This window comes from Pimephales promelas, chromosome 21 (genome assembly GCF_988280905.1).
Source record: "Pimephales promelas chromosome 21, fPimPro1.hap1.1, whole genome shotgun sequence".
NCBI lineage: Eukaryota > Metazoa > Chordata > Actinopteri > Cypriniformes > Leuciscidae > Pimephales > Pimephales promelas.
The window spans coordinates 21,490,404-21,501,573 of record NC_142789.1 but is presented as its reverse complement, the minus strand read 5'-3'; the positions used below and the strand labels follow the sequence as shown (position 1 = coordinate 21,501,573).

Here is an 11,170-nt window from a genome sequence, read left to right as displayed (position 1 = left end):
AGTCGAACAAGTTTTCTTTTCTCATGGGAGGAGCAAACGGGTGCAGGAAAATAGATAAAAGCTCAGTTTAAGAAGCTGGAGTTACTGCGATATGATCTTCGCCAAGAAGCGCATAGAAAAGATTCCTTTCTTAATCAGATTGTTCATTATGGTATTATAGCGCGAGCGATATATGGAAATCCAAGTGACACATCTATAGCTTATTACTGGGTTGTCGTATCTCAAATCAGATTGTTTTAACCTCCATACGTACTTGGCGTACTTCAATGCATACTTGTGTTGTTTGGTTGAACGCGCGTGATTGCGGTGTGTTTTGAAGTTATATTATTCGCGTTATCAACCTGCTACTCGGCTTCAGGAGCACAAAGACTAGGAATATCGGAAAGTTGACTTTCCTTCAGAACACACTCTGATAGATTTAACAGATAAAGAATCTGATTCAAAGGGTGCTGTGATTGTAAAACCGGGTAGTTAATCGAAACTCGTAAAGTGATTCAGAAGTTGTACATATGCAGAATAACGTTCATCTCCACGCGTCCCGAAGGATATCAGCTCAGGTGTTTACGTCAAGTTCTCTCGGAGTTTTGCATCCCTCTAAGGACTTGCTTCGCTTGTGATAAAACCTCTTGTTCACCGGTTAGGAGACTACTATCATTTCACAGTCTATTAACAAAGTACACGCTGAACATGAGCAGGAAAACACGCCGCTGGATTTTTCACATGTTCCTCTGTTTGGGGATTATATATTTGAAGATTGGGTAAGTACAATTTTTGCAAAAATCCAATTTAAGTTATAGGCTATATGACTATATTGATGATAATTTAATTATTAATGTCGGTTTACTGCCATTATAACGCTTGTATTTGATAAAGTTGTGTGAATATACAGTCAAAGAAACAATACAGTGGAACTTTTTTTTTTGTTTATGTATCTGAAATATCTCAATGACTTTTGTTGTCTGGATTTATTCAGTTACTTAAAAACAAATGCAATTCTTACAAAAATTGTATGATGAACATGTTTAAAAAAAGTTATTTATACAAATATATATATTTGAAAGGCTTAGTGGAAACCATCTATATTTTACAAATTAATATTTGAAAAAAAAACTTTTGTCAAGTCAGTGTGGCCTAACCAAATTTTGACTGTTGTTGTCATGAAAAAATGACATTTATAACATCCTCATTGTGTCAAGATCATAATAGTTTTTGCTTTACTTTATGAAATGACGTTTTTTTCATGTCCAATGGAGTAACCCTCTAAAAATTTCATATTTATGACTTGGAAAAAGTTTAGACTTTCAAGGTGCGAAGAAAGTAATTTAGTACTTTTACTTGACTGATATACTAATCGATTTTTTTTTTTTTTTTTTTTTTTGTAGAAAATGTTAGTATAATGATGAACATTTCTAAGAACTTGGCACTAAATGTTAAAACAATTTCTACTTTTTTATCATCTCAAACATATGTCATTGTCCCACAAAATTATCTTTTTTATTTTCCTTATTGAACAATATTTAAATATATTATAATAGTAATAATACTCAAATAACAACCATATCATAGTTCAATTGTCTCCCAAAGTGCTTTAGTGCTGAGTTTTATAACCATCCATGTATACTGTGAATTATCCTTTAGTCATGGCCCATGATTCCAGAAAAAGATGTAAGTATTTAAACATTTTCTGTATAAATATAAACCCTTATTTCTAAATTTACAGGGGCTTTTCCTCCGTGGTTGCGTTGGGAGCAAGTATTATCTGTAACAAAATTCCTGGTTTGGCCCCTCGTCAAAGGACTATCTGTCAAAGCCGGCCTGACGCTATCATTGTCATTGGAGAAGGAGCGCAAATGGGAATCAATGAGTGTCAGTTTCAATTCAAAAATGGAAGGTGGAACTGCTCGGCCCTCGGGGAAAGAACTGTCTTTGGAAAAGAGTTGAAAGTGGGTATGTTACCAAATTATTACATTTATATTGTTACAGTATTCACAAATGAAGTGTTTACATTTTTAAAATCGCGGCCTTGAAAAGAGAGAGTGGAAAGCACAAATAATGTTGTTTGACCAAATCACCAAGCAAATAAAGCTGTTTTAGGCTAAGTGTGGATGAAGAAACCTTAAGATTTTAGTTTCGTTTTTTTATTTTTAATAGTGAAATCACAGGCCACCTGCTGGAACACTCTTACTTTGTTTATTACTTCTTTATAACAAATATTATATAGAGACTTGGGTCCTGGAATGACATTATCTTGTGTCCTGTTTTCCCTCACTTTGACATCTCATTTGAAATGATTTGTCATTGGATGTCAGGTAGGTTTCAGCTGCATTCATGGAGCAAGTGCCAACGTGGCTGGATTTATAGCCCTCTCGTTACAGTCCACCCTCTCAAAAGAATTCTTTTTCTAGTCGTCCTGTCTTATCTGTAGATTTTAATGATTTGGCACTCAGGGTTTGCACTTTACCACGGGTATAAGTTACAGTGGTTGAATGGTAGGACCAAAAGAAAGTACAGTATTGTGAAGAAATGTAACAATATGTCAGCTTAGAGAGACAAAGCAAAAGTAATTAAGCGAGTTTTTCACTTGGTGTAATGTTATCCATTTTCCTAAGGCAAACTTTGGCCTGTTAAGGGGTCCTTCAGTGCTATTGAGCCTACGACACTTTGATGAATGGTGACGTGAAGGACTTCGCTTTAGTTTCATACCCTCTTTGGCTGCTAGCACAGAGAAGTTAAATGCGCGTTTTTTTTTTTCTGTGGAAGATCGGAAATAAACTCCAAGATAATATTTAATGAAATTTCTCCTTTTTCCTTTTTGCTGTGCGCTCTTAGGATCCAGTCAGTGTTGCGATGGTGTGGTTGAGGCCCAGGGGAAATGCTAAGATCTGTAGAGACTTGTATCTATCGCTGAAGGTGAAGCTGTATTTTATCCCTTTGCATCAAAGACAAGCGCCTCTAAAAAAAAAAAAGCACTGGGTTTCGTCTCTTTCCATCTCATTCTTGAGCTGCACACACTTGAATGGCAGCCTGGATTTGTTGTGGGTGCTGATTATATTATTTAATGCTGTCTGCTTGGACAGCTGCTTTAGGTCTTGTGTTGTTGTGTGCTCTCTCATCTAAGCGCTGCAGAGCTGACGCTGACCTAAAGTGACAAACCGTGGTCTCCATTTCTGAAACAGCCCGACTGCTTTATTTACCAAGACTCTTTTTGTGTATGGTCGGTATAATGGCGGATTAAATATAGTAGACAACCGTTCAAACATGATTGGTTTCAGTGGGTGTATGACTAGTCATGCTTATAGTAGTAGAAGGTAGGAGATGAAAAGAAGTAGTTAATCCTGTGGGGGAGGGGCTTGCGTACAAAAAAAAAAAAAGAAAAAAAGTTGAGTAATGTGCAATAATTTTCAGGGCCTGGTACCAAGGTCCACATTTGGCTCACACGGCCATAGATTCCTCTTTTAGGTGCACATTTTGCCTTCTCCACTACCCGTGGACCCGTTCACCCTTTAATCGTATATATGAATGAAGTTGCGATTGAAATATAGCTTGCTGGAAATCAGCAGTTGGACAGATATGAGAAAGGCGTATCATCTTTTCGCTTGTGTTGCTTTATGTTGCTTGAGCGCAAACCTCCTAAATCTTCTCTGACTTAACCACCCTCTGGTATGCTCAAAAATAGTTTTCCTCCAACAGCATTAACGCCTCAAGTCCAGACAAGTACATTGTATGAGGTTTATAAATTAACCTCTTGCATTTACAGTTTTGGCAAGAGACGTCTCTCGCACAGAATCATGCAATGCCACCGCTTCAGATTTCTCTCGAAAATGAACGACACTCATGTCATAACACACATGTTTTATGGGTGTCGTATCTTCTGTGTTTGTGTTCAGAATGACTTTGAGTAAACATAGATGGAGTGATATACAAAGACAAGGAGCGTTCTACTCTAGTTTTGATGAGAATTGGAAGATTTCGCGTCAATACAGTCTTCATTTTCCTTTCCTCTCCTCGGGATACATCCCTTCTCCCCTGGCGACAAGCCCAAACAACTCATAAAAATCTCAACATAATTGATGCCCCAAACTGGCCTTTGTTAAATTGTATGGGCAGAGTTCCAAGATGTTTATCATCATCAGGTCAACACATACCAATGCTAGCGAGTTTCAGGAAACCACTGAAGTTTGTTGATAGCTTGAAGGTGAAAATTTCTCAATTGCTGAGCCGGTCTGTTAACAGTGTTAACAGACGTATATATATATTTTTTTTCATTTCTTGCCATCAAATGATTAATAGATAGTAAATATATTAATTGCAATAACTCATGACATCACTATGAGGCCTAAAGAGGTTAACTTTTTAAGTGTTTCTTTGGTTCCAGGTGTGTAAATGATTCTTAGGACAGTCAATATATGAGGACTCATTAATCCAGAAAAGGATATTTACATTTCCAGGAATGTTAACATAACTGAGTGAATGCATCTTTAAAAAAAAATAAAAAAAATAAATCCCATGTAGCTAGGACTCTTATTTGAACTTTTATCCTAAGAAACTTTAATAGCTTTTAGCTTTCAGTTGCATTACAGTGCTTTGTTGGCAGGAATTAAAATAGGAATTTGGTTAATAGTTCACCTAAAAGTTCCTTACGAAATGAGTCCCTGTTTGCTGGATTTTCAGACCTATCTTTGTCCTTATAAATGAAATCCACTGTTAACCTGGAAGTGCCCTGTTTAACAGTGGCAATCAATTATAGCAGTGCTCTGGCCAGGGAGGCACTGCATGCCTGAGGAGTTCATCTCCACAGGGTGGATCCCTCGTTCTGACGGAAGCTGGGACAGTGGCCAGACTAGAGTCTAAACACATACCCTCTATCTCTACCATTCTATTGTCTCTGAAATAAACCCTTGTCCTTTGTGCTTATTAAAGAGATTGACCGTTCCTTCCTTTGCTCATCTGTGTGCAAACAGTTATTTGTCTTTCTGTTTCCTCTCTATGACAACTGAAGGACAATTATTTGTGTGTTGAGTAATCACAGGTATGTGATCCGTGTTTGTTTTGCCTATGGTGGGTTCTAGATCATTTTTCTTAAATAGGCCTACCACACTTTTCTCAGTGAGCCCCCCCAGCCCCCATACTGTTAATCAGTGGGAAGTGAGCATGATAAATGAACTACACTTGACTCGACTAACGCATTTTATTATTGCTTGAGTGTCAAGATATGTCAGGTATGTAGGGGGGTTTGAAACTGCCTATAACTGGATCTTGTTGTCAGAAATACTGACATAGAATGTTCTTTTGGTTCCAGGCAGTAAAGAGGCAGCCTTCACCTACGCCATCATCGCTGCCGGGGTCGCCCACGCCATCACGGCGGCCTGCACGCAGGGTACGCTGAGCGGCTGTGGCTGTGACAAGGAGAAGCAGGGCTTCTACAACCAGGAGGAAGGCTGGAAGTGGGGAGGATGCTCGGCTGATATTCGCTACGGTCTAAGCTTCTCAAAGGTGTTCGTAGATGCCCGGGAGATCAAGCAGAACGCCAGGACACTCATGAACCTTCATAACAACGAAGTGGGACGTAAGGTATGTGGCACACTCTATAAGACATAAAAACATTACTAGGTTGTTGTAAGTCCTAATAGGCTGTGTTACTTGAAATTTCTCTGATTTGGAGCGGGTAGTAGATTAGTAATAGCAAGGAGTAGCAATGGGCCTTTAACGGATTCAGAAATCGTTAAGGAGATGTAATTTACTAGATAGTGGGCTAAGGTTAAAGGGATAGTTCACTTTGAAATTATTTTTTGATATGTTTTAGCTTACCTCAAGGGCATCCAAGATGTAGGTGTCTTTGTTTCCACAGTATTTTTCAATTTTGATATTTTTAGATCAAATTTTTAGCTCTTGTCTGTCAGTCATATAATGGAGGTATGGGGTCCACCTCAAAGAGCATGCACAGAGAAGTCCAAATTAAACAAGATTTAATGACTCGTAAATGTAAGTACACATTGATGGCCTAAGACACGAAACGAGCAGTTTGTGTGAGAAAACGAACGGTATTTATATCGTTTATACCTCTTGTAATTACAGTCTCGTCCAAGTAGTCTAAGGGGAACCCCTGTCTGATTTTACAATCACCAAAGTCCAAAAGTTTTGGTGTGTAATTGAAGAAAAAACATCTAAACGCATACCCAGAATCCCCAGGCAGTTTGACTGACCTTCATAAGCTTTTCATTATTCAGTGCTTATCTTGAGAGTGTGATGTTTCAGCACTCTGGACAGAGGTTCTTATGGGGCTTTAAACCCCTAAGCCTGACCAGTAACCTCTTGTAACTTTTTATCATAAAAATATGTTCCGTCTGTTGCCTTACATGCACCAATACTCTCTTTATTGCAAGTACTGCGCTTGTCAATTCACAAATTCCTTGTGAGCACACAGCTCAGATGCAGTTTTCTACTTTTCATTGAACATTTCTCAATGAAAGGAGGGTTGTGACATCAACTTGCCACACTCATTATTTTGATCAGTTAATGGATTGCTATACAGTGCCTCAGTGAAAATGAAAGGGGTTTGGCCTCTCATAAAATGCATAGATCTCTCCTATTCTAAACTTATCCGGAGACTTTATCAGAAATCAGCAACATCGACGCACTAAGCCGAAAGGACTTTGAGAGAGAGAGAAAAATAAGTAAAAAGCAAGGTACTGTAATGCCTATCCCATCCAGCAAAAGTGAAAAAGAGTGAAATGAAGAGAACGAGAGGGAGAGAAAATACACATTAACAGACCACACCAAAGATTATGCCGCCTCGAACAGGCAATCCACTGATGCCAATCAGACCTCTTGGATATCTTTCATATCAAAACAGGCACTCTGCTTCACTGAGTTCTGCTTACGTTTGCCTATTCATTCATCTATTCTGAGCCAAACAATGTTTTTCTATGCGTTTCTTTGCTGCACTGCTATGTGAAACGCATTAATGTTTAGCATTTGTTCACATGTAAAAATAACTACCGGTCAGAAAAAGATCTCAGCCTCACTCGGTTACACCGCTGCTCAAAATATTTTGTTTTTACCTGTGGGGTTTGACGTGTGTGGGTATAACAAGGGGAAGCACACAGGCACCTGAAACCTGACTCCTGAGCTTTATCTGTGTACACTACACACAGCCTGATTGTTGTAGGAACTCTGCGATCATCGTTCAGTCAGTGTTTATATCATATCCTGTGCAGATTCCGCTCTATTGCTTATACAAGACAAGAGACTCCTACAGACAACCTCTGATGGTTTGCCCCTTGCAACAATTTGTGGCGTGTGTTGTGTACACAAATGAAACGGCTTCCTACAAGTAGTCAGAGAGCCTGTGAACACAAGCTGTGCTTTGCAGGCCTTCTCTACAGAATGAGTGGAATTAGGTTGTCTAGCACTGCAAGTTTAACAATCCTTGCATTCTTCAAATGTTACAAAAAAAAAAACCTTTGTCTCAACCTGTTCCCAGAAACGTGCTTTAAAAGACCCAACTGTATGGCACGGAGGGTAATTTCACTAATCCCTACTGTATCGTGAGTGTATACAGTTTGCTGGAATAGTAGATGTGGATACATGCAAAGTGTTTAAACCGTGGTTTATGACCAAAACTCCCACATACTTTTTCGTAAATAAGATATTTTCCTTCCTCGTACGTTCTCTGCTTAGCATCAGCAATTCTGTCTATTGTAACGGATGATTGCGCACTTCGAATTTGTCACCAGTCAGACTAACTAAATCAACAATGAGTCATCAAACAGTCTACTTTCGTAATTACCTTAGGCTAAGATTCCTAAAAGGTAATCCCAAAGGTATTGACTTGTTTACTTTTCCTCCCACCTTAGATCTTGGAAAAGAACATGCGTTTAGAGTGTAAATGTCATGGCGTATCTGGATCCTGCACCACCAAGACTTGCTGGACCACTCTCCCAAAGTTCCGGCAGCTGGGTTACATCCTCAAGGAGAAGTATAACCACGCTGTGCATGTGGAACCGGTCCGAGCCAGTCGGAACAAGAGGCCTACCTTTCTGAAGGTCAAAAAGCCTTACTCGTACCGGAAGCCCATGGACACGGACTTGGTGTACATTGAGAAGTCGCCCAACTATTGCGAGGCAGATCCTGTGACGGGTAGCATGGGAACCCAGGGCAGGATCTGCAACAAGACTGCACAGCAAGCCAACGGCTGCGACCTCATGTGCTGTGGCCGAGGATATAACACGCACCAGTACTCGCGTGTGTGGCAGTGCAACTGCAAGTTTCTTTGGTGTTGCTACGTCAAGTGCAACACCTGCAGTGAACGGACAGAAGTGTACACGTGCAAGTGAAATATTTATTGCTGGGGTATTGATACACGCCTGTGATTTATGTGGTAGAGGGTGTGCAACAAGGATGACCACTGCTGTGGATTCCAGGTTTTGAGAGGAAAGAGCCATTTGCACTGGAAGACGTGGGTCTGGTGGAGTCTAGACGGAGTAATTGGATGCGATGTTTGTCCACATCTCTGCTGAAGGCTTCGGTGTCGGTACCAGTAGACACCTTTCTGTTCCAGTACTGAGCAACAGAGCGAAGTAGCCGGCAAAGGCTTGATCTGTGGACCATGAGAAAGATGTGGGGTGTGATTGAGGGCGTTCTGCTCCGTAGATAGTACAGAAGGGATTTTTGAGGAGCTTTTTGTCCTGAGGGATTGACGTTACAAATGTTACTACATACAAAACTGTACATGGACACAACGGTGATATTTAACTTTAATTTAGAATAAATGGCTAATGTTAATTTATTTAATAAGGAAAACTACTGATTTTTCTCATTGTTTACTAGCTTAGATTTAGCTCTTCTCCTGTTTTCAGATTGTGTTTTGCATGGAAACTGACCAACTTTTACACTGTACGTCATGTGGTTTAGCTTAGGGATGAAACAACGACAATGCACGAAGCAAAAACAAGTGCGCTGCACTCAAGGTGTAATTACTAGTCTCTGAAAGGGGAGACTATACTGTCTTTAATGTATCATTGTGAGCCTTTGCGCTTCCATTTCCCCCACTCCTTCGGTGTCAACCCTTGCACATATAATCATATGCACAAATACACACTGGAATTGTGCATCATGTTTAAAGGCTCATTCCTTCCAAAGCGAATAAGCGTGGTGTCGTTCTTTTTTTGACATTGTGCTCTAAATGGCTTCAAATTGGAATAGCCCAAGCAAAATATGCGTATTTATATGGGAACTAAATTCTACCCGCTTACCCACTTTAACTTTATGACCTCAATTGACAAAGCTTTATGCTAATGAGGCCACAAGCTCCCCTCGCTTTTGGCTAATATTTGCTCTGTTGGCAGAGAAAGAGATTCGGTACTTAATTCACTTTGGAATGGAACGGCCTCAATACAGATGCCCCACCTACTACTGATGTGGAATGTTGAGATCAGATAACCAATTCTATTAATGTTATATATTATAGGTAATATAACACTTTTTTTGCTGCTAGTTTTGTTCTGTTCTGCAACGGTAGTTAATACTAGTAGTATTTTGTGTGTTGTGAGCAAATGTGGTTGTTCAAACAGATTGTCCCTGTGTTGACATATATTTTGTAAGAGATTATTTTTATATGAGTATTTTATTTATTTTTTGTGTAAAGGAAAAACCCACAACAAATGTCCTTTAGATGGACAGAAATTAGAGAGATAAGCTAGAAACAATGTGATTGTGTCATGGTACCAGCTTGATATGTTTATGTAAACTACAACTCAGTGAAGTGTCACTCATAGTGGTGTAGTTAACCAAGTACATTCGTAATGATGAAATGATTGCATATTACAAGACGATCATACTGGTGTTCAAACATTCGAGTTGCATTTTCATGACAAAGGTCCTGGATGTGGGATCAGTAAGGGAAACTAGTGAAATAACCCTGGGACAAAACTCTGGTACTGAGAACATTTCTTTTTACCAAAGAACATCTGAATTTGAGCATGGCGCTTTGTCAAGAGTCTAAAAACAGGACGGCGTTGATGCAGTTAGTTTAGCAAAATCAGTGATTTCAACAGACGTTTTGCCAAATTGATTGTACTTCATGATTGTGTCATCATAAATTGTTGTGCATTATGTTTTGAACAGTGTTAATAAATGTTTCCTTGGCTTGCACCAGTTATTTTACTTTTTTTTCCCCCCAAGAGGGTCACAATATTTCCAAGGCAAATTTGAACATAAATGGTCAAATCAGTTTTTCGAAACATCACATTGCCCATACCATTCTTCAGCCTTGCGTCTTACCAAAACAGAGTCATCACTAGCTTGACAGTCCCTCAAATTAGTAAAGTGTTAACAAGTGGCAAAACGTCCATTGCTGTTAACTTAAGTTATGGTTGACTACTGGTTTTGACAGTTTTTACTACGTGGATGACCGCAGGGCAGGGAGGAAGCTAACGAAAGTACTTGCATGTTAATGGTAGGGCTGGTGTAGGGCTTTAATTGATGAGTAGCAGTGAGGAGGGTGTCTCGGCAATGGGTAGATAGAGGGGTGGGGGAGAGGGGTGATGGATTACTCTGACATCTGCTTCATTCACTTCCCAGCACCGTCACCACAACAACACCATTGTGGCCCCCAAAAATGCTGTCCAGTCTCCCTGAGAAGCAGGCCTGCCCATTAGCGAAATGTTAACTATGCAAAATCCAGCTAACTTTTGGATGCTATTTATTTTGTTCCCTCTAAAGGCGAAAGGGGTGGCAAAAAAAGAGAGGCTTTGCCATTGTGAAGGATGATGTCAAGAGGAATTTCGATCCAAAAGTTAGAAAAGATCTTAGCATCACCCCTTGAATAATCGCCACAAAACGCTCCTTTGAGAATCGGATGAAAACTCATCAATAGGGAGCAGTGTGAAAGGGCAGCTGGCCAAACAGCCTCGGTTAAAGTAACATCGACACCCAGTCACCATGAGCTGAATCACAATATTGTGTGGTTTTGAAAAACCTTTTGGATGTTACTCTCTTTTGGCTCAGGCTCCTGATTCTTTTCCACATTCTGAATGGCATGACGTTGGAGAGCTTAACACTTGTAGATGGAGGAGACAAGAAGTGTTAGAAGAACAATTAAGGGGAGACAAATTCCTCATCTAGTAGTCTCCGTTCATTACGCCTTCACTTTCCCCTGCACAAAGAAGCC

General features: G+C 39.7%; 1 protein-coding gene across 1 annotated transcript; it reads left to right on the top strand.

The window, feature by feature from the left end:
* wnt7aa (wingless-type MMTV integration site family, member 7Aa) lies at nucleotides 1–10,152 on the top strand. The gene is made up of 4 exons (XM_039674195.2): nucleotides 1–758; nucleotides 1,721–1,947; nucleotides 5,300–5,571; nucleotides 7,857–10,152. Exons 1-4 carry the CDS (start codon nucleotides 688–690, stop codon nucleotides 8,334–8,336), a joined length of 1,050 nt encoding a protein of 349 aa, XP_039530129.1. The 5' UTR covers nucleotides 1–687; the 3' UTR covers nucleotides 8,337–10,152.
* Nucleotides 10,153–11,170: the final 1,018 nt, after the last annotated feature.

What these genes read in the sequence shown, in the direction of transcription:
- wnt7aa (XM_039674195.2), top strand. Translation starts at nt 688, where the DNA reads ATGAGCAGGAAAACACGCCGCTGGATTTTTCACATGTTCCTCTGTTTG. An exon ending in ATTATATATTTGAAGATTGG is followed by an intron (nt 759 to 1,720) that starts GTAAGTACAATT and finishes CTAAATTTACAG; the next exon opens with GGGCTTTTCCTCCGTGGTTG. An exon ending in ACAACGAAGTGGGACGTAAG is followed by an intron (nt 5,572 to 7,856) that starts GTATGTGGCACA and finishes CTCCCACCTTAG; the next exon opens with ATCTTGGAAAAGAACATGCG.